The sequence below is a fragment of the Chenopodium album genome, chromosome 5 (genome assembly GCF_948465745.1).
Source record: "Chenopodium album chromosome 5, dcCheAlbu1.1, whole genome shotgun sequence".
NCBI classification, from domain to species: Eukaryota; Viridiplantae; Streptophyta; class Magnoliopsida; order Caryophyllales; family Amaranthaceae; genus Chenopodium; species Chenopodium album.
The window spans coordinates 79,214,628-79,241,706 of record NC_137838.1 but is presented as its reverse complement, the minus strand read 5'-3'; the positions used below and the strand labels follow the sequence as shown (position 1 = coordinate 79,241,706).

General features: G+C 35.3%; 1 protein-coding gene, 1 long non-coding RNA gene and 1 pseudogene across 3 annotated transcripts; 1 reads left to right on the top strand and 2 right to left on the bottom strand.

Annotated features, from left to right (window-relative positions):
- Window positions 1-4,529: 4,529 nt before the first annotated feature.
- Window positions 4,530-5,028, bottom strand: LOC145631249 (uncharacterized). The gene is made up of 3 exons (XR_014112380.1): window positions 4,937-5,028; window positions 4,639-4,844; window positions 4,530-4,549 (listed from the first exon to the last, which is right to left on the bottom strand). It is a non-coding gene; the product is annotated as an uncharacterized LOC145631249 (long non-coding RNA).
- Window positions 5,029-8,966: 3,938 nt separating this feature from the next.
- LOC145632460 (putative calcium-binding protein CML22) lies at window positions 8,967-14,038 on the top strand. Of its 2 annotated transcripts, XM_081684839.1 has the most exons (7): window positions 8,967-9,324; window positions 10,809-10,955; window positions 11,058-11,125; window positions 12,698-12,958; window positions 13,082-13,284; window positions 13,384-13,555; window positions 13,663-14,038. In XM_081684839.1, the coding sequence occupies exons 2-7, from the start codon at window positions 10,927-10,929 to the stop codon at window positions 13,782-13,784; spliced, it is 855 nt and encodes a 284-aa protein (XP_081540965.1). In that variant the 5' UTR covers window positions 8,967-9,324; window positions 10,809-10,926; the 3' UTR covers window positions 13,785-14,038. The 2 variants fall into 2 exon arrangements, with proteins under 2 accessions (XP_081540965.1, XP_081540966.1); XM_081684840.1 differs by lacking the exon at window positions 12,698-12,958.
- A 951-nt stretch (window positions 14,039-14,989) lies between these two features.
- LOC145631248 (receptor like protein kinase S.2 pseudogene) lies at window positions 14,990-17,917 on the bottom strand (annotated as a pseudogene).
- Between the last annotated feature and the right edge of the window lie 9,162 nt (window positions 17,918-27,079).

The following is a 27,079-nucleotide window of genomic DNA, read 5'->3' as shown; positions in this document are numbered from 1 at the left end:
ACTATTACATATAATATTACATATATATAATATGTTAATTTTCACTTATATACTGTTAATTTTCACTTATATACTGTTATGTGTTAAATCTAATCTGTTATTGTAAAAGCCGCATGTATACACGGGACTAATTGATAGATGGATAGATGGAGGACTGAGTTAAGAGTTATACAAATTCCGTTATATTCCTAATTAAACAGTTAAGAATTATATTGTAATCAAATTTATTGTATACACCCGCATAGAATTATATTGTAATCAAATTTAATTTATACGTGGAAACTGTTATTAATCTACTAAAATCGGTTATATTTCTAAATAAACAATTATTTTATTCAAATATACAGTTCATTTTCCCTTTTTTTTTATCATAGAATTATATTGTTATCAAATTTATTGTATACATGGATACTGTTATTATATAAATAAAATCGGTTATATTTCTAAAAAAACAATTTTACAGCTTATTTCCCCGCTTTCTATCATCTCTCCCCGCTTAAATTTTTATCATCTTCCCGCTTAAATTTTAACCTATGCGCGCCATACAACATATGATGAAGGACACCAAAGCTACACACATAAGTACACAAAATCAACATACCAACAACATCCCACTTTGTTAACCATGAAGGAAATCATCTTGCGGTCGGTGATGATGGAAACACACAAAATCAAAAGGAGAAAGCCACTCCCTGCAACCTTTGAATCCCCAAACAAGAAACCTAAGTCAATAGCCACCTTATTGTGTCCAGGCTCTTCCAACAAAATAGTCAAACTTAAATTCCTTCGGAAAAGGGAGTTATTGGATTTTATCCTTAAGCCGGACACCCCAGAACACACTTCCACCAACATTGTTCAAGTTTCCAACAACGGTCGAATATCACCTTTCCACATACCTGATTTATGTGATCTATCTTTGCTACCAAAGCCAATAAAGGTGTACTTTGAGTGGCTAATTAAGAATGCAACACTGGGAAACTTGTTTACAACATTTGATGAAGTGCTTTCTTTAACAAGTCCTATGCCTAGATTGATTAAAAGAAGCATCGTTAAAGGCCGTCAGTATTCAACTTCAATTCACAGTTCTTCAGATGAACTGAAGTTGGTGGTCACTGATCGACATCAGAAAACCGTCCAACTAGCTTTAAAGTCAAGCAATGCCACTTCAGATAGAAGGGATGGACGTGTTTTAGGTGTTAAGTTGGAGGAAGTGGGAACAGCTTCAGGGATACAAGGGATGACGAATAATAATGTAGCTTTTGGACCCTATAATATAGTAATATGGAATTGTAAAGGATTATCTCACAAGGATTTCCCAAGCCGAGCTTCACAATTAATTGATCTAATACACCCGGACATCTTTGTTATTGCGGAGTCAAGGGTCTCTAATGTGATAGCCCGATGGGTGTTGATGGAATTGAAGCCGTTCTCCTTATATCTAGCTGAGCCACAAGGAGTTTGTGGAGGAATTGCAGTACTTACTTTCAACACTCAATCCTCAATTAGGAATGTTATCACTTCAACAAATGAGTTCAATGGATTGGTGGTAATTAAGTAATTAATTATATCAAACTAGTTTAATATTTTGGGCGGCCTTGAAATGTTATTATTATGTGTGTTTGTTGTTTGGGTTTTGAAACCTTAAGTAATGGGGAGCCAAGTAAAGGTTTTGAAACCTTAAGTAATGAGGAGCCAAGTAAAGTAGTTTAATGTTGTTTATCTTTGTAAGTTAATTTATCTTTGTAGTGTTATTATTATCTATCTACTAAAATATCAAATTTTTCATAATTTATGTATTATCATAATTTATCATAATTTATATACTATTATCAAATTTATCATAATTTATATACTATAATCTTAATTTATATACTATTATCAAATTTATCATATCAAACTTTTAATGTGATTATCCCTGCATAATTTATCATAATCTATGTACTACTGAACTTAGCTATACATTACTTCCACAAAATATGGCCTATATACTACTAATTCAGCCAATGAAACCAAACCGAAATAAACCTAACTCCAAATAATTACTGCAAAACAGATGACTTTTTGTTACCACAAACCAGTACCTGTTCACTACATCAAATCATAGAGTATACATGTGAATAATGTGCATACATGTCAATTATGTTCTGACTCCTTGGTGAAAAATTGGTGTTCTGTCTAACGAAATCGAAAATTGCATGCCGGTATCGCCGATTCTTCCTAGGCCGCCAGGTCAGTACATACCCTTGTACTAATCGGCTTGGTGTTGCCGTTGTTTTCCTTTTTCGACGACTACGCTCACCATGTTCAACCAATGCTTCCCCCCCACAGTCATCACTCATTTCTTCCTCTGAACTAAAACTTACCTCTTGATCGATTCTTTCCGGGCTTTGTGGTCCTCGCAGTACTCTGTTCTCCGCCCTCTCCTTGTTCAGTCTTTCATATTCTTCTTTCTCTTTCTCAAGCCTATCCAATGCCTCTTGCTCTTTCTCCAACCTCACCCTTTCCCTTTCCCTTTCTATCCTCTGCTCATCCTCCACCCTTTCCCTTTCCCTTTCCTCCCGTTCTAACCTCTCTGTCTCCTCCCGCTCCAGCCTCTGTTCCTCCTCCACCCTCTCCCTTTTCTCCCTGGCAACCCTCTCTACTTCCTGTAATAGGACCCTCTCCTTGTCCTCCCTATCCTGTCTCTCCTTCTCATACCTCTGTTGTCTCTCCTCTCTCTCTTGTCTCTCCTTCTCCTCTTTTTCCTCTCTCACCTTCTGCAGCTCCTTCTCCTGTCTCTCCTTTCTCTCTTGATCCTCTCTGTCCTTCTCCTCTGCCAATTGTCTCTCCTTCTGCTCTCTCTCCTGTCTCTCTCTAACCTCCTTCTCCTGTCTCTCCTTCTGCTCTCTCTCCTATCTGTCCTTCTGCTCTCTCTCCTGTCTCTCTCTCTTCTTCTCCTGTCTCTCCTTCTCCTGTCTCTCCCTCTCCTGTCTCTCAATCTCCTCCCTCTCCCTCCTTTGAGAGTCCTCCCAATCATTGTTCAAAATAATAGGTGATGAAATTAACCCTATATAGTCACTGACAGAAATGTCATTCCCATTCACGTCATGCACGTCTTGCACACCAGAACCAGAACAAGAACCTTTTGGAAGCCATAGCAAATCAACATACATTTACAGTCAGTTTGCATACTTTACAACTTATACGATATATATATATATGAAAAAAAGATTTAGTATGACATTTGCACATGATATATATATCACATAACATCTGCAAACTACTATCAATATATCATATAACTTGTGTATGCATACCTGAAGCCTTGTTATTCCATCCAAAATAACCGCGTCCTTCCTTTGGACGCTTTTTCACTCCTTGAGTGGATATAAGACCTCCATCTACATCCTCCTCTTCTACATCAACAGCTTGCATTAACACTTCAGCAATCTGTTTACAAAATACATTTCTCAAATTAGATTATTGCATTTAGACTCAACAATCAACACCCTACACAATACCATTTAGACTACGCTCACCTCAGCAGCCATAGAACTTCTTTTCAAAGGCATACGGTCCAAAGCAGCCCTTACATGTGGCCTTCCATAAGACGCATTCACACACTACACAAATTACAACAAAATACAAAATAAACACCACATAATTACACAATTACATCAAAAGTTTAGGGGAACTTTATTTTACTTACACCCAATTTCCCAAAGTCACCACCAGTTATGCGATCAGCCTTCTTTGCCTTGTTAATTTCGACTTCTGTCCAGGCCTTCAACCGAGGAAAAACCCCCCATTTCACAGGTGGCCTTTTCAACCGATCTACATACATTATCTACACCACAAAAACAAACAAATATAATATACATTTTATTTTACAAAGGTTTATATAGTTCAATAAAACAAATATAAAACTAACCGCAAGAAAAATTGTGCATCCTCCACAACCCTTTGAGAACCCCGAGGGATAGAACCTCCTTGCAAAGCTTGAAACTGAATACATCAGTTTTTCAAGCACTAAGGAACACCAGTCATAAGACTCAGGGTCCACTATTGCAATTGCTGCTGGGAGTAACTTAGGACAGAGCCGGTACGAGGTAGTAGGACACAGAATATCCACAAGGGCTAGCAGCAAGAAAGCAACCCTAAACTCAAACACATCTTGAAGTGGAGCTTCTACTGCCTGCACCAGGTTTTTCCTCGATAACCCGCCTTTCACATTGGTTGTACTGAATCGAGCAAGTACACCAGCAAGAAAATGCTTCGACTCTTCATCAACAGCTTTCTTTGGCACTGGTAAATGACCCTTTGGAATCCCTAAAACCCAATGGACTTGGATGGGGTCCAATGTAAACTCTAGCCCATCAGGAGTTACCAAATTGTACGACGGTACATCAACCCTCGTAGCAAGCCAATAACACAACTCCCTAGGAAGCTGTCTGTCCACTAAACCAAACAGGCCTGAAAAACCCATCTCCTGAACGATCTTCCTCTTCTTCTCACAAAACTCATTTAGAATCAACCCAAAATCCTCCACCCGACAATTTATGTTTTCCGGCTGCAACCAAAAACAGACACTTATCCTTTTCAATACACATATAACCACACACATAAACCAAAGCTAATTACTTTAACACACACACTTACCCTTTTCAGCTCATCCTTCTTTCTTTGAATCACTTTACCCTCTTCTTTCATCTTCCCTCCTTCACTAAGTTTATTATCCTACATAAAACAACAACACAAAATTACCACCCCTACCCCTACCTTTTTGTCTAAAACAATATCATGACATGTGTGGACTACAATAGCAAGCTCACCCGGTACACAGCATCGTCAATTTTCTTGCAAACCTGATGCAAAAAGAGCACCAAAATCAAACCATTTCACTAACCACCATACAAACTTTTTAATCACTCAATGTCTCATTATATCTAATTATTACCTTTTGCTTCGTACCAACAGACTCTAATTCATCATCACTGATTATTTCTTCTGCCACCACATCCTTCAAATCAACACTAATACAACACTTACTCAATAAGCCAATGGCTGGCAGATAAGGAACTAATTTAAGTAACAAATTTAAGTAAAGACAATCACACAACTAATTACCAACTAAATTTCACACAACTAATTTTCTTCCAAGTGTCAAACTATTTTCCGCCCAACCGGCCGAAACTCATTTGTCCCCTATTTTCTCATCTACATGCTCAAAGTTGAACTTGTAGAAACAAATAGACAATCTAGGGTTCTTGCTATTGTGTATGTGAATCCAAAATTTTAAAGCCACCACAAGCTATAATACTAAAACAAACTACTCCGCATTAATTAAGTTGAAAAGGAGCTACTAACTAATACTCCTAGTTACTAAATCAACCATTATTGGAATCTATATTTGGATGTTTCACAAGAACGATCATAAAAGAATATCTGAAAATATAATAATATGTCATTATCATTCTAATAAAACGATAACAACTATGTTCCAACCACCTTATTTTGATTTATTGACCCTTTTCATACCATATGCTTAAATAAAATTATTTATAAAGCAAGATTAGTAACGATAAACTAAATACTTATGTAAGAAAATTTCATGTGTTCTACATTCATTATGATAGTAGCTAGCTAGATGTCAAAACTTTGATATAGCAATATAAGTGCATATATGATCTAAGCATCAACCTTTAATCATTTTATTTAATTATAATTTATTTCCTAATTAGGTAGGGTGGACCAAATTAATTAAAACTAAAATATATATTATATAGTATCATGATTAGCATCTAATCTATATATTTATTAATGAAGCGCTAATACATCCCACTAGTTAGATTATTTGCTTGTGAACCAAATTAGTAATTTAAGGCTATGTAATGAAACTCACACTTCACCAACCAAATCTGTAGCCAAATTTACTTATAAAGACCCCCTTCATTACAAAAGCAAATATTTTCACAAAAGCAAATATTTTCATACATCACACAACTAATTACCAACTAAATTTCAATTCTATTTCCCCAACCCAATTACACATCACATAAAAATCAAGTACTCATGTCCACATCACAACCACCATCACACCAATTTACACACTCTATCCACTTCAACCAAATCACACTTTATTCTTCTAAACACACCATCATCATTATTCCAAAAAATTCCAATCTATCGATACATACTTAATTTGAGACAAATGAACATTAACTACCAATTTCGATTTTTCATAGTTAACTACTTAATCCCTAATTATTCCGACACCATTGTAAAAATACAATTCATATAATTTAAATCTAATTCCCTAACTACTTAAATTGTTAACATTTCTTCAAATCACTTACCTTTTCAACTCTACCGCGAGAACGTCCAGCTGATCGACCGCCGCTTCGACCACCGATTCCACCACGGCCCCGTCTGCCGCCACCTGCAACAATTACCCATACATTTGCTAACATTAAACCCTCTATCTAACATAACATAATCCTTTACAAATAACTAGATTCTTTCGATTTACCTGCCATGCTCAAACCACTGTTGCGACGTGTAGCTACCGAGAAACTTAGCCCAGATCTCTTCCCACACACACCAAAATCACACCCCTAATCCTAACCGCAACAAAACCACCCTAATTTCGACGAATTTAGGGACGTTTTCTGATGAATATTCGCTTTGTTTATGGCTAATTTAGGGTTTGGAATTCCGATGAAGTTTCCCGGCGAGGAAGAGAGAAAAGGACTGGCTGTAAATTCTAGAGAGAGAAAACAAATGATTTTTACAGTGGCAGTAACAACAGTAACACACAAACTTACCGCGGTAGTTACTATCCACTTTTCAACGCGAAATTACGAATTTGCCCCTGGTATTGGACAGACGCGTCCATACCTGGTATGGGTCCATCACGACTCCAATATATTTGAGGTTGCCCTCGTCAAAAAGTCTTATATACAAATTTTGTATATCATGTCGCAATTTGCAACTTTAATTGAGGGGGAAAAATGATGAAATTATAAAATCACCCCTAACTTATAAGTCTAATTTGACCGCTATACTCCTGATATATCAATTATTTCAGTCTTATTAACTTGGATTTCCTCAATATTTTTACCCATTATCACCACCGTGCACCATCGAATCAGTGCTTGTTATTTTATTTTTGCTTATTAAATTTATATTTTCTGATCTGATCTGATTGTCTGATTTGACTCAACATTACCTTTATATGTGTACGCTAATCTATTAGAAAATGAGGTCTTGTTAGATTCATAATAATGTGTATTTTATTGATTACGTAATTTTCATAACTTTTTTCATTACGAAATTAAAGATATTTTGTGATAAAAAAACCACACATAAAACGATAAATTATGTCAAAACTTTTTTTTTTGCTTTGATATGAACTTTTTTTTTTCTGGCTTTATCTAAAATAAGTAAAAATAAGATGAAATAAACATTACCTTAAGCTTTTTTTCAATGAAACAAGACACCTTTTTTATGGCTTTGCACGAACAATGAAGCTATTTATGTGGTGAATTGGTTGGCTAATTATGGTTTAACTTGACTTATCTCTGATAAAAAAAAGAGTCAAGTCACTTCAAGTATTGGATAACTTTTTGAATCAGGTATTGAGTCAAAAACAGGTCAACTTCACTCTGAGTCAGGTCAAGTTTCGGCTCATTGTTTCAAGTCCAGTTCAAACCTCGGTTCGGATACTTTGGATCAAGTAATCGACTTGTAACAAAAATTATGAAATTTACGAAACTTTTTTTAGAATGTTTTTTATTCACCTGATTTTCATTTATTTGAATTATAAATTTTTTTTTGAATTTATTCAACCTTATTAAAATTTATTATAGTCGTAAATTTATCTCTATTACATAAGCCAAGGGCGAGGGGAGTAAAAAGTTGGTGTCCAACATTTGAACTACTTAAATTGTCTTAAAAGCTAAACAAAAAAAATATAAATAAAAAAAATCTTGCATAATAATGTGAGTTTTCAAAATTTTGAATAACTATTCCACTAATAAGAAAGCAAAAAATCATTTACATAACTATACCAATCAATCAACATTTAACTTTTCACATTATTATATTGAAATTTTTTGTCTCAAATTTGGATTTTTTTAACGCGTCTTTTGTGCGGCTGGTCACACCATGTGACCGCTTGTAAAAAAACGAAGTATCCCTATAACACTGATAAAATAACTCTTATTATACTTATTGAATAACCCTTAAATAACAAAGTAACCCCAACAACCATAGACGGATCTAAGGGGTGGCCCACCCAGGCAATGGTCCGGCCCATGATCCTAAATAAAATATATGTAATTTAGATTGTAGTGAGATATAAGTATATTGATTTGGCTAAGTTGGTTCCTTACTTGCATTTTGCGACAATTGGTTAAGAGATCGACTCCAGTAGCTAATCAGTCAGTCAACCTTTAATTCTTCTCGAATTAGATTTTCATACGTAGCTTGTATCGCGTGCATAAAATGTTAGTCTTGATTATCTAAACTTATAAACCATTATATGAACTTATTTTTCCTAAATATATTCCGTGCATTAGTACAAGTACACTCTAGCTTTTATCAATTCTTAAGAAATCTCCCAATTCAATATAATATGATGCATGTAAATATAAATAAATAACAATATTGTATATATGAAGATGAAATTTATAAATTTAAGTGAAATGACATCTAACAATTTATTTGCAACACATTCATTATTGTATTTTAACTATACATAATAAATCTAAAATTAATTGAAATTAAACCTGGGTTCAAGCCAAGTCAAAACACTTGTCTAGTTATACAGATTAATAACTAACCATTAATAAATCATTAAACCCGTATATTATTTCTACAACGGATCACATCAACGTCGAGTCATTGATAACCAATAACCAACCGTTGATTGATTGTTGAATGGATGCCACGATAATAACATAAGACGAGTACCCAAAATACAAGTACTAAATCTAGGGTGCAGCAGGGGGGGTGTGGTGGTTTGTGAGGCTATTTACGGCGTGCGAGTGCCGGCAAAACCCCCAATTTATTTTCAAAGTTTTCCAAAGATCTTCCAAGCGCTGCTGCTCTTCATCTTCTTCTTCTTTTGCCTTTTCTTTTGAAACACCCTTTTTCTCTTTCCTCCAGATTTGCTTCAACGACGAAAACCCTAATACTAAGAGAGAGATTGACTGTGAAAGTAGAAATTTCTGAGATTATTCAACAATCCAACAATTATTACCAATGGATTTGGACCAATGGATCGCCAAGGTTAAAGAAGGCCAGCATTTAGCCGAAGATGAGCTTCAGCTTCTCTGCGAATACGTATTTTCTCCTCCTCTCTCTCTCTCTCTTTCCTTACTCTTTTGTTGATTTTCTGATTGACTATTTATGCGTTTAACTTGTCTTTGTAATTTTGGATTTATGAAGAAATGATTGATAGACTAGTCTCACTCTACCTCCATTGACAGGAAGTTTGTTGTATTGATAATACTTAGATGTATAGATGTATTTGTTTCGAATTGGGGTTTTGCAATAAGTCATGAGTTTGCATTTATTTATGCAATAAGAAATGTTGGAGATGGCCGGGTTGTGGTTTGCTGCTTCCAAGCGAAATTCTGAGGAATGGAAATGGGTATAATTAGGATTATCGATGACATTATGTTTTTCGATTGAGGACTGAGGAGTGTACTCTTTGCGGCAACAGTACAAGCTATGTATAATTTCAATACTCCCAAATTATGTTTATGAGACCGCCTGGTCTAATGCCAATCTATGTGAATTTTTTTGCTCCTTAGGACTTTGGAGTGATGAATCTGATGATGGATGTTGAGATTAGTTGATATTAATGATTTTAGGCCAAGTTTATGCAGAAGTTCCCCTAATCCTTTCACGAAGCGGACAAAGGAATGCCATTTATTGGCATATGGCAATGTTGTTACACATAGTTGGTTTCTGAATTTGTGCAGCAAGCTGCCAGTCAAACCTTTTTTGTAGCTGCATCTATTTGCAATCAGTTATTTTCTAGAGTGTGCTTTAATGCAATAGTGAATGTTGGCAGTGGCAGGGTTTTTAAGTTTTAAAGCTTGGGATCTCCTAATCGGATACTTTATTAAGAGAAATCCTCGAGTAGGAAAAAAAAGGGGAAGGAAAATCATGACAATAATTTATTTATTAAAAAAAATCCCCGATAGTGTCCATGTAGTTAAATTACTGTATAATGTATATATGTAGTGACCTTACTTTTAGAATGATTCGTATGATAACATGGCAATAATTGAATTTCTAAGAAAATTCTTGCTTATTATGCCGTATTCCAATTACACTGGTCTAGTGCAATATCTGCTATTCGTAAGGAAGAAGTAACACGTTGGGTGATAATGGTCAGCCTGAAGGGTTGATGATATCAGGCCTAGTATGCTGAGAAATTCTGGTGTGGATTTTAAATGTATGTCTTTAAGACATGTTTCCGAAGGGATACCATGCTTAAGATAGGATTAATGTAGTGTTTGGACAACATTTATGCTTTTTTTTTTCCTTACATAGATCTGTGGGGTACTACTTGATTTTCAGAAAAGCATTTTGAATTAGGAAGACTTTCCATCTCAAACTATTGTTGCAGTCTGCTCTTAGGATATTTACGTCACTATCATTCACTTTCTTCTTTATGGCTAAATTTGACCCTTTTGTTTTCTGTTTTTTCCATGTATCATCTGAGCAGGTTCGGTTTCTGTCAGAGCTCATAAATTGTCTATTATCTGATCTTACTGATCATTTCTTTGCGTATACCCATATTTGGAATGTATCAGGTAAAAGAGATACTTATTGAGGAGTCAAACGTTCAGCCAGTCAATAGTCCAGTCACTGTCTGTGGTGACATCCATGGCCAATTCCATGATTTAATGAAGCTTTTCCAGACTGGAGGTCATGTTCCAGAGACCAATTACATATTTATGGTACTAGTTATATATATTAATATTGCTATGCTTGTGTGATTGTCAACATTTGTTCCCTTCTTGCTTGGCTCTATTGACCTAAAATCTCAAATCCTTTGTCAGGGAGATTTTGTTGACCGAGGCTACAATAGTCTTGAAGTGTTTACCATCCTTTTGCTTCTTAAAGCTAGGTATGCCTTAAATCTGTTATGCATATGGATTTTATAATTAACTTAACTTTGTTCTTCTTGCTAAACTAAAATTAATGCTTGTGGATCTTTTTATTGGATTTTTTGCTTTTGCTCCATTTCACTATCATGTCTTCTATCTGTGATCTTTGAACTAGATGGTCTTAGTGGTTTAGGACCTTTACGTATAGAGATGTGCAAAAATTAGCAGGTTTTGGATGCAGACCTTTTCTTGGGGAAGACTAAAAATACATGACTAAATGTATGGTGTTTGTTTGATTGACTAATTGCCATTATGTTAAGAGCAAGTTCACAGTCAACTTGAGTTATTTAGGTACTATATTGGAAGAATCATAATCTTTGAAGACGCAGGTAGGAGTCTAAATAGTGTTGAACTGTCGTATATGATCTCTCTCATGAAACGGATAAAGGTCTTCGTTATTGTCACTAACAGGTGTATATTAATCCTTAAGCATTTGTTGTGAGGAAACCACATTATGCAGTGTAGAAGCAACCAGATGTTTAGATCGTGAATGGAATGAAGTCATTATGCTCATAAACACCAAGTCCTTCACCCGTTAGTGATTATTGTGTCACTATAGTTTTTGCTTGGTCTCTTTACCCTTCACCAGGGAATTATTCTGGATTTGTATAAAATTGGCAAGTTTTGTGAGATTTTGGATCACTCATCATTGTTGGATTTATACGTAGATTGATGATAATCGTACTGATTTTGATTGCTGAGAACCTGAGACTACAAGTCTCCTGGAATTGTTTGAGTGAAGTTTATGTTTTATGGCAATGATTTGATTGCACTTCAATTGTAGTTTCCATGAACAACACTTTTATCTTTCATTGCCGGAGAAGGTAATTTATAACTATGAAGACCCTGTGAATGAATGTGAACGACACTCTATCTGTTGTCTTCAAGAAAATAATTGTTCAGAGAATGGACTTTTAGAATTAGGCTGTATCTAGTCATCTAGTGTTGTATGAGCTATGTTAATTACAAATCGAGAGAGCTCCTAAGCCAACTTATTTTGGCTGGATAAATTGCATTATGGGTTACGATTCCGTTTGTTACTGGTGAAAAACTATTGTTTGCATTGAAGAAGAGCCTGGATTGCGAATGTATGTTAGGGGCCAACTTATTGGCACCAATATCCTATCTCGTTTCCCAGTATTTTTGTAATCATGGTTAGCTGGCCTGTACAATCCTTACTGGATCTGGCATGTAAGGTTAGTAGAGTGTTGTAGACAGCTAACAGCTATTGAGGATCTGGTGGTCATATTCCTTATTGGCACTATTAGGACGATCAGTATCTCATATAAAACTTTGAGTGCAAAAATAAGTATAATGCATACTTTCGTTCCCCCCTCCCCATTTTTATTTGACAAGCCAAGCCTAGATGAATCCTGAGGTATTAGGTATTACTTTCCTCATCAGCAACTAGATATAAGTATTCTACCAAGTATATAATGCATCCAAAAATAACAAAAAATTCTGTTCAGCTATGTTTGCTTCATTTTGCAAGTTGAATTGCTTCTTTGCTTATGACATATTCAATTTTCAAGGGAGAATTCATTCCTGCCCTGCTCTCAAGTCCATCACTAATAAAGTTGGAAGCATGCTATGCCGTTGTAGTTGCAATACTAGTACTAACAAATATAGGAGGTTGGATGCCAAACTTGCAAGGAAAATAATTGAGCTTAGACAACAAACTTCCGGTTCAGTACACGATAAAAAACAATTCAGATCAATTAACAGTATCATTATCAAGTTTCCACAGTTGAAAGAGCAAGTCAAGAACCTTAGAGGTGTGTTTGAGCATTACGGTAAGTATCCAGCTACCAACCCAACCTTACATTACTGTGAGCTAAATCTTTCACTTTTTTTCTCTTTAGCTTTGCACTCATAATCTCATATAGGACTACTTATCTTCATCTTTTTTCTAACAGATGAAGATTGTAATGGAAGTATCGATCGTGAGGAGCTTAAGAAATGCTTGACGGAATTGCAAGTCAATCTTACAGAGCAGGAGTTTGATGATCTTTTCCATTCGTGTGATGTTGATAGGAGTGGCCACATACAATTTAACGAGTTCATTGTTCTCCTCTGTCTCATTTACCTCTTAACTAAACCTTCCAGCTCCACTGGCACTGTATTTACCATAACACTATTCTGTAATTATGTAGCTTTCCACTTGTATCCTAATTAAGCATGTACTTATGCATGCTAAACATTTGATGCTTCACTTCAGGTGTTGAGGATGGGATCACCTCACTTGGAATCAATCTTTGACAAAATCGTTGAAGTATTTTTCTATATGGACAAAAATGGTGACGGAAAATTGAACAATAAAGATATTGTTGCTGCATTTACTGACGCTCCTACAGAGAGATCACCTTCACATGTCACTAGGACTAGATTTAGTACGTGTATATTCGATCTATTTCTTGACTTAATAGTTCTTATTCTCAATCTCTTGTATCTGAGTTTTCTTTTTAATCTTGAGATTTGTACTTGGACATATTTGCAGTGGAGATGGACAAGGACAAAGACGGGAATGTCAGTTTCAGAGAGTTCCTTTTCGGTTTAACTAGTTGGCTCGGGATTGATTCTGATGAAGAAATCCCTGTCTCTGAAGAGTATTATCAATAATTATCTGAACTAAATAATACAGAATTCAGGTCAGCATATAAAGCAACAAAAGCGTGTATCGATTATCTGTCCTAGATATAAAAACTGACTATCCTGCTTACAGAAATGCTCCTGTTGATTCTTCCTTGTTGCTTGTAAATTGTAATGGCTGAAACCATGCTTCATACTGTGTGTATTTGGTTACAAATCTTATGAAATAATGGAGTACCTTTTTACTAAGGAAGGAATACATGAAATGCAGTATTCTTGCATAATCATCAAAGAATCATAAATTATTGGGAAACTAACTATGCTACATCAATAAGGACAAGAAAAGGACAATCCTTTGCTTTTTTAAAAAATCCACCTCGGTAAGAGATAGGCATTACTGGTCATAGCTCTAATTCCCAGTTAGCTCTTAATAATCTGAATGCACAACCTACTCTTCGCCTTCAAAGGATAAATGCAGACGAGTTTCTTTTTCTCTATCACATTTAGAATACTGATCAGTCTCACTGATACGAAGTTGGAAGAGTGTTTTGTTTGCAGTCTTCCAAGAATGGCAAGCCACAAAATAAATCTATGCTAGGAATAAAATCTATTCTACATCATTTTAATTAGCCCATTGCTGCTTCTGCTGTTGAGCTAAAGGTCGTAGCATAAACATTCGCTACTTTGTATGATTGTGCAAACAGCCAATTGTCACCCTGTAATGCAACCCTAAGTCATCATCCTTAGTTCTACTAACACTTTTCCATGCCCAACTTGCACTTGCAGGAGCTGTTACTCCTTCAAGTGCAAGTCTTTTCTTGTCCTTTTTTTCTTCTTCTGAAAAACGTGCTAGTCTTGGGGAATTTGGTTATACTTATATGCTGGAGCACTAAGGCTTGACAGGTAGATTAGATGTCATAGAAGAACCTATCAAGGCTTGTTCAGTTGAAGCTCAGTGATCAAATCACATCTCATTCAGATCAAGACATGTCATCTGAATTTTTTATATGTCATCTATCTGCGGAGCATTAATTATCTGCATCTATATTGACAACGAATTTGGCCAACCAAGTCATAAAAATCATCTGGGGTGCAAATCCACTTGGAAAAAAAAAGGTACCTGAAGATGACATGAGATTGAGGAACTGGCTAAGATCTAAGCCCACAATCAACAAAATGAGTAAAATTAATGCCTCCAATTTAACCAAACCCAGACTTAGCAAAGAGAAGCAAGGTGAAGCATAACCAACAGGAAAAAAAACATATTTATAACATTACTTTATACAAAAGCTTGGTACAACCCAAAAAATTAGGGGGAAATTTTAGCTAATTTAAAAACAAGCACAAAAAACTAGCAATTACTACTAGCTAAAAGCTGATCAATTTTGTTTAAAAATGATTAAAAAGGACTAATTAACCACAAATTGTATCTGCATCATGTATAAAGGAAGTTTTAGACACTATCTTTATGACTGTATCTATTATATAGTATCCCGAAGGGTGCTATTGAATCCCTAAGGCCTGGATTCGTCTGACCAATGACAATGAATAGGTATTTGCTCGTTTCCATCCTTGTATTCCTTCTACACTAACTTGGATGAAGCAAGAAGTGTTACCATTGAGTATGCTGACAATTTGTTTCATAGTTGGTCGTAATTGTGAATTGGAATGCGTACAAGCCAGTCCTAATTTCAGCAGTCTAACAAATTCCTGATGCTCATACTCCCCATCCAACTGCGGATCTGCCAACTCCTCTAAAGGCCTGTCTGTATCCTTAAATTCACGGATTCTCTTGACTAATAGCACCTCAGGATGACGAAAGTCAACAGCCATCTGTCCAGTAATCACCTCAAGCACCACAATTCCAAAGCTATAGACATCAGCAGCAGTGTTTGCTTCTCCAGACTCCATGTATTCAGGTGACATGTACCCAAATATCCCCCGAACTGAATTATCAGTGCTAGCTACATGATGCCCATGCTCGTTTCTCGTCAAGAACTCAGCAAGTGCGAAACTGGTGAGCCTAGGATTCATGTCTGGATCAACAACTATGGATGAAGAGGTAATATTTCTGTGGATAACTTGTTCATCCCATTCCTCATGGAGATACACAACTGCGGAGGCAAGTGATGTTATTATATTGTAACGGTGATGCCATTGCAGGACTTTGGTGTTGTTATGGAACAATATGTTGCTGAGGAGCCGACTGGCTAAGTAATCATAGACCACCAGCATTTCTCCTTGCTCAGTGCACCAGCCACGGAGTTGTACTAGGTTGCGGTGGCGAAGCCTTCCTAAATTATGGAGCTCCGTTGAGAAGCGGGCTCGTAGGGCAGGGCAAGTTTTCATACCAAGGCGCTTGACAAGGACATGATGGCGGTCTTCAAGGAAGCCTTGGTAGGCAGTTCCAAAGTCCAGCTCGGCCACCCTGTGATTGTCTGAGAAATTGTGGGTTGCAGAAACGATCTCTTTGTAAGATATCTCTCTTGGTGTCTCAACCATCGGAAGGTGAAAAGAGCTTTTGTCAGGCTTGCTATCTACATCATCAGTATATGTATATGATCTGTTGTCTTTGTCATTCAGATCATCATCATCATCAATACCTTGGGCTGTTAGAAATATGGTTTTTCCAGCAGCAGTAACATAGATTGTTGAAATGGATGAGGCAGTAGTGGTGGTGGAGTTGGGTCTGGCGGTACCGGTGTCAGATGCGCTGCTGGTGGTGGTAGACAAGGAGATATACATAGGATGTGTCTTGAAAGAAGGGAGAGATGGAAGTTTGCCAGAAAGATTTCCACAGAGGGCATCCAGAACCCATTTCATGTGAGGGCGTGATTTGGGACTGTGGAGGGTGCACAGGAGTCCCAGATGGATCAAATGTTCCATGTCATACACCTGGTAAGATCCTTGAGCCAGTCGAGCATCTGCAGCTAGCAGCAGGGTGCCATCATCAGCCAATCTTCGAACCCAATCCAGTAATATGATCTTATCATCAGACTGAGTAAGATCAATGGCTCGCCTTCCAGAAGCAACTTCCAAGACCACGATCCCAAAGCTAAAGACGTCAGACTTGACAGTGGCAACGTAGCGCGTTTGGAAGCTTTCAGGAGGCAGGTAGCCTATTGTTCCTCCAATCCTGCTGGTCTCTGCCAGCCGAAATTGGTGATCTGATGATCTCCTGGATGAAGACAGGAGAGATGTTGTGTTCTTACTGTGTTTATGAGGAGTAGTACTAGTGGTATGGAGTCGGGAATCAGGGAGATGGTGGTCGTGCTCAAGCCAGCGAGCGAGGCCAAAGTCGCCAAGCCTGGCGTTGTAGTGAGAATCGAGCATGACGTTGCTGGTCTTGACGTCCCTATGGATGATTTGAGTATCGAGCTGCTCATGGAGATAAAACAAGGCAGCAGCCAAGCCAAGGACTATGTTGCTCCTCCTTTGGAAATCTAGAACAAGGGAGTTGGAGGTATTCTTGAAGAGGACCCTGTCAAGACTTCGGTGGGGCATGTAATCATAGACAAGGAGGAGCTGGTAGTCATGAACACACCAACCTCTTAACCTGACCAGATTCCTATGGCGCAGGTGAGCCACGGCAACCAACTCGGCGGCGAAAGTCTTGTCTATAAGAGGATGATGATGATCTGACGTAGAAATATTAGTTGTAGTATTGAGCAAGCACTTGACAGCAACGAGAGTGCCATCGCTGGGTAAGACGGCCTTGAAGACCCTGCCAAAACCACCACTTCCAAGGACCTGGTCTTGACTAAAACCGTTGGTTCCAATATAAAGCTCAGCAAAATTGAACATCTTGGGGTTGCTCATATTATTGTTGTCCATGTCTGAGAATTCTACTCCTCCTATGTCGTGAAATAACGCCCCTTCCTGCGTGTTTTTATTAAATTTGACACCGCATAATCCTGATCCACTCATCACTAGACGCCTTATTGATCTTCTCACCATTGAAACAACTTGATCGTGGCAGCTCCTACGCCCTTTGGATTGCTCAGACTGTGTCTTATCCACCATCGCCGTCTCCATCTCCGTCTCCGTAGGGAGGATGTAGCATAGTCGATTAAGAGACATATCTCGGTATAAGGTATCTAGTGATTAATACTGGATGATTGATACGTAAAGTAGTATGTATAGACAATAGACTAGAGAAGGGGCAGCTTCATAACTATCCAGAGAGAACAGAGGATAATTAAAAGATGAATTGAAGAGCAGAATAAAGAGAAAGAGATTAGCAAACTAATATACAGTAGTATTATGTCAGAAAAGGAATTCCCAATCAGTTGGCAATCTCCGCGCAATATGACAAGCATTTAACAACAACTTTATTTTTTTGAATAAATAAAGGAGTGGGACTGCTTTAATTCAACGTACTATCTAACTATGTATATGGGGTTAGGTTTCAGTGTTGAATTGGCTGTGTTTTACTTCTTCAGGGACGTCAACTAACACCCATTTTCCATCATCTTATTTTCTTATGTGTATGTATATTTCTCTAACTTTGACAATCTAATCATTCACTCATTCACACATACTCACATACCATTAAACTATTCTTCCCTTTTTTTCAATACTTTTTAACACAAAAGGGAATCTATTCTTCCCTTTTTTTTTCAATACGCTTTTGAGTTGTTTATATATTCTCTAGTATTGTATATATATATATATATATTTTTTTTGAAATAAATCTAGTATTGTATATATTAACCACTCTTGAATGTCAAATGTTTTTTATTAAATGAAGACTCCACTTTATGTATCAGTGATGACATGATATCCTAGAAACATTAGAAATATCAAAGCAGTTGCAATACCTTTTTTTTTTTTTTTTTTTTTTTGAAAGCAATACGCCAATACCCAGTCTTCGATCTTATTCTAGAGCATAAAAAGATGATGAAATATGTAGAGTGCCTCGTAATATTTTTTAAACCTATCTACTTGTACAAAACATCAGCAGTTCTAATCTAACTTCTAGATTCTTTCAAAATAAATATTCTAAGCTTCTAGATACGTACTTAAGGTATCATGACATTCATAAGGGGTTAAGCATTTTTAATACTGTATAATAAAGAAATTATTAATAGAATAATAATAATTGTGTATCTTATCAATGGGTCTAAAGAATAAGAGTAGTATAATTTTAGGTGAAAAGATTGACAACCACTGCACCCAAGATTAGGTGGCCGAGTAGTATTCACAATTAATAATTTAGGGATATAAAAAAAAATTAGTATCAATTGGGGAACGAAATTAGATTAGTTCACCTATCCACAAGATAAGGTAGAAAACAGGTAAACCTATTTTTTTATATATATTATTATTATTATTATTATTATTATTATTATTATTATTAATACGATATACAGATGTCAATAAAGGTCACTAGCAATCAACTGATCCAATTTTATTTTATTTATCAATTAGTTTGATCAACATCTTGAATTAGAGATCATTTTAAATTTAGATTTATTAAATACGTGTCTGGTTTGCACTCATCACCAAAAGAGAGAGTTCACTTCAAAGAAATAAAAGAGGTGAAGTTTCATCCCAAAATTATATGACAATAGAAGGAGTATATTTTCTTTTCTTTTTTTTTTTTTTTGCCGGGTAGGAGTAGTAGTCTTATAAAGTATTTAATGCCCTTTTTTTTAAATTAGTATGGGACATTTACATGTGTTGTTTAACGAATTTACACTTCAACACTTCCCTTCATATGTAACACTTCAACACTCCCTCTCATATGTAAGGTACTAAGGGCATGTTCATATTTACTTATTTTCAGTTCAGTTCAGTTCAGCTCCAATCAGTTCAGTTCAGCTCCAATCAGTTCAGTTCAGTTCAGTTCAGCTCTTAATTTCCCTCTCTCATAAAATATTCATTTCAGCTTAGTTCAGTTCAGTTCAGCTCAGTTCAGTTCCAATCAGTTTAGTTCAGTTCAGTTTAGTTCAGTTTAGTTCAATTCAGCTCCAATCAGTTCAGTTCAGTTCAGTTCAGTAAATATGAACAGGCCCTAAGGTCCCTTTGATTTTGTCACATCACATGTGATATTTCATGGGACTATAACGCATTTGTTCACTCCCCCTCACATGAATAAGCTAACCCAGTACACTCATTACTCAAGCCATTAAAGGTCCCAAACTGTGGATTTGACTCTTATACCATGTTAAAGGATCATTTTGAGGCCTAAGAACATCAAATATGTTTCTTACTAGATTAATCCCGTGCGATGCACGGTTTAAATAATTAAAAACTTACTTGTATGTGTATAATATAGTTATTTTAAGTAAAACATAATAAATCGAGATCGATCCCTTTAGTTAGATTAATTAAGCTAAAAATTATTCTAATTAACTTCATAGTTCTAATAAATTTTTAAAAACGTTAGCCTTTGTTTTTTATTTATTATAGAAAATTTGAAGAATTAATCAAGAGGGAAAAATAATCCAAACTCTACTATCACAAGTAAATTGTGAATTAGTCATTTTAGTAAAAAAAAAAAAAAAAAAAAAAAAAAAAAAAAAAAAAAAAAAAACTTTTAGAAAAATATATAATTAATCAATAATTTTCAAATATTAGCTTTAATTTATTTTGAAAAGGAAAAAAAAAAGAGAGAGAGAGAGAGAATGAATGATGTCACAAATAGTTTTGGAGGGAAAATTTTTTATAAGAAGGTGACACATGTACAGATGTAATGTCAGCGATAATTACTTTAATATTAGTTATAAATAGATGCTTTCTCCATCCTATTTTGTTCTTTCTCAAATTCTCTCTCTTCCCCTCTTTCTCACTTTTAACGCCGACGCCACCACCATTACCATCCACTGCCCCCGCCCAACCATTGTGATTATTATAAAACGGAGGGAGTTTAATTTTTAAATAAACATATTTTGGGGGTATAAACCGATTAAATCATTAACGATCTTATTTTAAATCATTACTGTCATTGGCGGATCTACATAGTAACAAGGGGTAGCAATTTGGATAAAATTTTTAAAACTGCATGATTGTAATGCATATTAGCCATTGCCGCAGTGGTAAAAGGAGAGTTAGCTTAAATTAGGTTTTGTGGCAAGCCCGATCAAATTTACTCTATAATTTATTTCTTTAACTATATATGATGTACAGGAATAAGAAAAACATTATAAAGAAAAGTAATTTAAAATTTTCCTTTACTCTTAATAATAAGGATTTTTTTTCCGATTTTACAAGTTATTACAGAGTATGGAGTATTTTATTAGCCATAGTGATAATTTAGATATGAATTGGAGTACAATTACTAGTATTAATTAACATAAAAAGTTTATTAGAATAATTATTATTACTACTATTATTATTATTAAATTGAATAAATTCTCAGTTAAATGTATGTATGTCCAAAATCAAACCGTCTATTATTTTGGAGCACGACAATGTACTAACGCATTGCATTGCATCAAAAAATCGTTTGAATAATTAATTTGCTAATCGTTTTTGGGAAAATTTTCAATTTAAATCCCTAAAATAAAGCTCGGTTTAAATTTGAGTTTTAAATGATCGATCTTAAACAAATACAGACGACTGTACTACCCCTGATTGGGAATCCTGGATCCGCCACTGATTACTGTGAGTAGTGTAAATTTATGTCATTTCCATATCCATACATTTTTAACAACGTTTGAGATAGCTCTTAGGAGGCGTTTGGTTAGCATAGTATTTTGGGTTTGGAATCAGGAATGAGGAATGAGGTTAATTAGGGTGGTATCGGGTAGCTAGGAACTTAATATTTAATACCATGTGTTTGGTTCAATTTTGGAATAATGGAATATCTCACTATTCTCTCATTTTATTTGATACCTAAGCAAATGGAATGAGCCAAACCCACCTTCCCTCCATTACCTCATGGGTTTGAAGTAATGGTTTAAAATTCATGCTTTTGACAAGACCAAGCATATAGAGTGAGTTTTAGTCATTCTAAAACTCATACTATGTGCTTCATACCTATATTCTTCGAATTAAACGCCCCTTTTATTAATAATAGTAATATTTAGACAATTTTATCTTCTAAAATTTATTTATTTAATTGCCCTCATTGAAGTTAATTGTTTTTTAACACTTATAAAAAGTGTGTTAACATACCTTAAAAGATACTTTGTATTTATTAGAATAAATGGAAATAAATAATCCCACCATTGCGTGGTCGGACAATAACAATCCCACCTTTTAGTTATTACGAGGAAATCCAACCTTTGTATGTCATCTTCTTTTAACACCCGAACAAACTTTTTTCCCCTACAACCTATTAAACAAGTTAAAATGTTTTATTTTTATTTTTTTTAAAGCCACATGTCGCTCAATAATTGGTCAAAATAAAAAAAATTACAAAAAATAAAATAAAAATAAAAACAGGTAAAAAATTAAAAATGTAAAAGAAAAAACCCACCACCACCAGCCACCGCGAAACCCTAACCCTTACTCTAGCCCCACCAAAAACCGATCGGCCACCGCCTAAAACCCCTGAAAACGGCTAGCTGAAACCCCCTAATACCAAAATCCACCCCGCTGATGTAACACCCTAGAAATTCCTTTATTTTAAAACACCTGTTTTGCCCTGTATAAAACTTTGAATAGGAATATCTAAGACATTACCGCCACCGTGAAAACGGTTAAGGCAAATATCAAAGATACACAGCGGAAGACTAATTTTAAAAACCTTTCCAAAACAAACCAACTTGAAAAGCTAACCAAACGAAAGTAAAGTTAAAACCAAAATGAGCGAAGTAAAATGAAAATCAACCTACAACTTGGAACCATTAAAGGCCCTTATTAAAAACCAAACCAAATCCAAACTTGATGTTAGCTTCACATATAAATATTAGCATAAATAATTAAAGTAGAAACACATTGTAACTAATATAAACTAGCATGATTCGCTCTTCACTCGTGCCCCATCATGAATATGCCTCAATACCTGAAAAACTTATCTCTACTTGTCTCCACTACTCTCCATTACACTACAAGAAAATAATCTTTTCGTAGCGATTATTTTAACCTTTAGTATCGATTGTAATTGCAACAAAAAGCTTTCCCAACGAATGGTCATTCGATACAATATCTCCCGTTGCCTTAGCCTTTAGTAGTGGTTTTCAATATCGCTGGGGTTAGCCTCAATAATCGATACGAAAAACTACATCCAATCGTGGTGATTATTGTAGCGATTACAATCGCTATAAATGTTTAACTCATTTTCTTCAACAAAAAAAAAATGCGTATGATCTTTACAAGATTCGAACATGCAACCTCAAACTCTTATATTAAATGTTTCACCAATAAGCTATGACATATGTTATGTATTCTTTGTCAAACAATATTTATATATCTAGTGTTGAAAAGGACTTTCGTATCGATTTTTAGGATTTAGTGGCGATTGTAAATGTTACGATTTCTCAAAATTATATAAATGTGTAAAAATAGTGTTGATATGTATTATTATGTTTTCCGTATCGATTTTATATGGGAAAACCATGACGATTGTAAAAATGATACGATATCCTTAATTATTTCACAAACATACTTGCATATTGTAGCGAATGTACAATCGCTACGAAATAATTGCTACGAAAAGAAATTTTTCTTGTAGTGTTAAAAATGGGTCATCATAGGGCCAAGATAAAGACATGGCCAAAACACACACAATCAGTAAAGCTGAGTACATAAGCGTAATTAAACACACTAACATGCTTTCACCTATCAACACACACTTACCTCATTGCACCTGTTCACAAGCACACACACCAATCAACAAGACACAATGACTAGACACTAATTAATTCATTTTGCATTGATTACGCATCGAACATGTTTCCACCTATTAACCTCCCCCAAATAAATTTGAGGTTAACTGGCACGGGAGCTAACCGTGCCAGCGACAAAACCACACAAAGGTGGCGGAATTCCTGCGCATAATAATAAATAATAAAAAAGGAATATACAGCGTCCTGTACTCCATTGGAAGTTATGGTTAAATATAAAACCCCATAACTCCCCCCATTGTTCATACTCAAGGTATATACGTTCCAAGAGTTTTGGTGCGTAATCTCTTTCACTTTACGTTATTTACAGATTATTAGACTTGGTGATGACTCTCAAAGCATAATAAGTCAATCAACAATAATTATACAATCAAACCAACATACCAATTTAATTCTTGAATAATTAGTGACCACATATTATTTATTGTTGAATCCTTTTTAATTCTACCTCAGTGTTAAAGACACCTTAAATGCATAAAGCGCCAAAATCCTATCCCTCGGTGTTAAAAACACCTTAAGTGCACAAAGGCACCAACATACAATTTATTCTTTGTGTATATAGACACTTATATAGCTTCTTCCTCATGCTTAAAGCATCAATAAAATTTTTTTGAACCATAATAAAATTCCTTTTCAATATTCCAAACGTAATTAAACATGTAGTTTAATTAATCATGCCTTCTAACATGCCATAAATAAAAATGTGGTTCAAATACAACATGCCCAAAATATAATTTTCCAATCCATAACCATCACAAATAATTCATGCTTCACAATTCAATAACAAACACCATAAATTCACAATTCCATACATGAACCTTAGCATGATACTACTTGTAATTGATTGAAATCAAACCTAGCATGATTCTACGTCATCCAAATATGCTAAGTACGCGAACGTACCTCAATTAAGCCCGTAAAGTAGCCAATTACACTACAACAATTCCCGAACCAAGTCTCCTACATAAAGGGACAATAAACCTATATTAATTCTCCTTGTATACACAATTTCCAGCAACTTAAACTCACTTTAAATAACTTATAATAATCTGAAAATTATTTAAAAACCCCTAATTAAACTCCTTTTTAATGGATAATCACACCCTTTTATTAAAAATCACAATTATACTACTTTAAATAAAATTCCAACATTTTAAACTAATCAAAAATCCTTTAAAACTTCATCAAAATACATCTTTATACTTAAATTATCCATAGAAACATTAAATTATCTCTTACCCCTTTTAAACTCAAAGATAAAATTTAAAGCATAAAAAAAAACTTCGTTAAAAATCAAAAACTGCTCGAAAATCGTATTTAGAGGCTGAATTTGGCCACGAGAGGATGGTGCTCACTACCAATGGTAGTGAGTCTTTCTTAAAACGTTGTTTCCACTCGAAAAACACTACTTTTTTTTTTTTTATCAAAATCGGAGGAGTTTAGAACCTGATCGGGATTAAAACGTGATTAATATTAACGAACGGAAATCTAATAATTAAAACATGAATTTACGTGTTCAAAATAATCTGGAATTAATTTAAACTAATAAGTAGTTATAATCACCAAAATTTCAAAACATCATTACTATAAAAGCCCTAAATCAATTGTTCATAAAAACCCTAAAAATCAAGTCTTGAATGAATTAAAAACCCTAACTTTATAATTTATTAAATCTGAAAATAATGTCAATAATAAAAATCTGAAATTATAGTTTTAAATCATTATAACATGTTTTTTATACTAGATAAACACATTTAGAACTATTAAAATAAAAAACCCACATATATAATTATAACCCACCATTAAAATAGAAGAGGAGAGAGAAAGCAAGAAGTGGAGGATGGAACTCCGGCTGGGCGCGCGGCAGCCACGTCGCCGACGGTGGTCGACGGAGCCCGGCAGGTGGTGGTCGGTGTGATGATGTGGCAGCAACAAGGCTGAAATTTGGGTGGGTTTATGTCACCCAAAACCCACGTAAATGCAAGAAGAAAAAGAAAGAATAAGAAAAGGAAAAAGGAAAAGAAGAAAGAAAGAATAAAAAGAAAATAGCTTACCTTGACCATTTGACCTTTTTGGGTGGTAAAATTTTGGGGATAAGTAGAGTATTTATAGTGTAGAGTAGGTTAGGGTAGGTTTGGGCTTCATAAAAATAATGGACTTAAATGATGAAGTAGGTGACCCAAAAGTAAAAATAGGATGATTGGGTTCATAATAAAGATGGGCTACGTTTGGATTAAATACTTATTGACCAAAATATAAATACTTGCTTTATCTATAATTCAATAATTAAAATAGTTTGACCCAAAATATATTTTATAATTAAATAAATAATTTATAAAATACATTAAAAATACGGGGTATTACAGCTGACCAAAACCCACCCCCGAAATCACCCCCTGACCCAAAACCCACCTGGGAAACCACGCATAACCCTGAAAACGGCTGGCTGAAACCCCCTAATACCAAAATCCACCCCGCTGACCAAAACCCACCCCCGAAATCATCCCCCGACCCAAAACCCACCTGGGAAACCACGCATAACCACCATAGGCAAAGCCATTACCCCACCTAACCGCCGATCGAACACCCGCTGAAAACTCCGTCCTAGCCCTGAAAAATCGCACGCAACCTCCTAACCACCCTGAAAACCCCACCTAGCCACCGCAAATTTGCTGAAACGCCACCTAGCCACCGAAAACCCCACCCTACTGCTGAAAATCGCCGTAAACTCCATTATCCAAGCCCCAAAAAATCCTAACCAAACTCCCTAACCACCTTGATGATCCCCACCCTAGCCTCGAAAACCCCCCTTAAACACATCCCTGGTGTCGCCCGTCCATTTTCGAAGGCTAAGGAGGGCGGCCGACCGAATTTTGGTGGTGGCTAGGGTAAGGCCTAGGGTTTCACAATGGGGGTTGGTTGCTGTTTTTTTTTTTTTTTTTTTTTTTTTTTTTTTTTTTAATTTTTTTTATTTTTATCATGTAACCTGTATTTTTGTTTTTTTTTTTTTATTGAAAAAAATGAAATAAACTACTACCTCCGTCCCCGAAAGAACGACCCATTTGGCCTAATTTTAGTCCTAAAAAGAATGACTCATTTGCATTAAAACACCCACCAATTTGCAATAATATTTGTGCAAAATTAGCTTCCCCATATAAAATTCAAATTTTATTACTTTTCTCTCTTTATTTTTTTACAAATGCCATGTAAGTTTATCTTTTCAATATACTTTTACTTCTTTTTATTTAACTTTTTAAATACCCGCGTAATCAACCCAAATGGGTCGTTTTTTCGGGGACGGAGAGAGTAGTTAAATTTTGACACGTGGCATATAACCTACAAAAACAGGTCACTGATAAGTCAAGGTCTGTTAAAAGAAGATGACATTCAAAGGTTGGATTGTCTCGTAATAATTAAAAGGTTGGATTGTTATTATCAGACCACACAAAGGTAGGATTATTTATTTTTATCTTTTTCTATTTATTAATTACGGAGTACATATTCTTTTCGGACATACAATATGAGCTTATG

Excerpts from the sequence above, each read along its gene's own strand:
- LOC145632460 (XM_081684839.1), top strand. The coding sequence starts at position 10,927 with ATGTTCCAGAGACCAATTACATATTTATG. Across the intron at positions 12,959-13,081 it reads AGGTGTGTTTGAGCATTACG|ATGAAGATTGTAATGGAAGT; the intron begins GTAAGTATCCAG and ends TTTTTCTAACAG. Across the intron at positions 13,285-13,383 it reads CTTCCAGCTCCACTGGCACT|GTGTTGAGGATGGGATCACC; the intron begins GTATTTACCATA and ends GCTTCACTTCAG.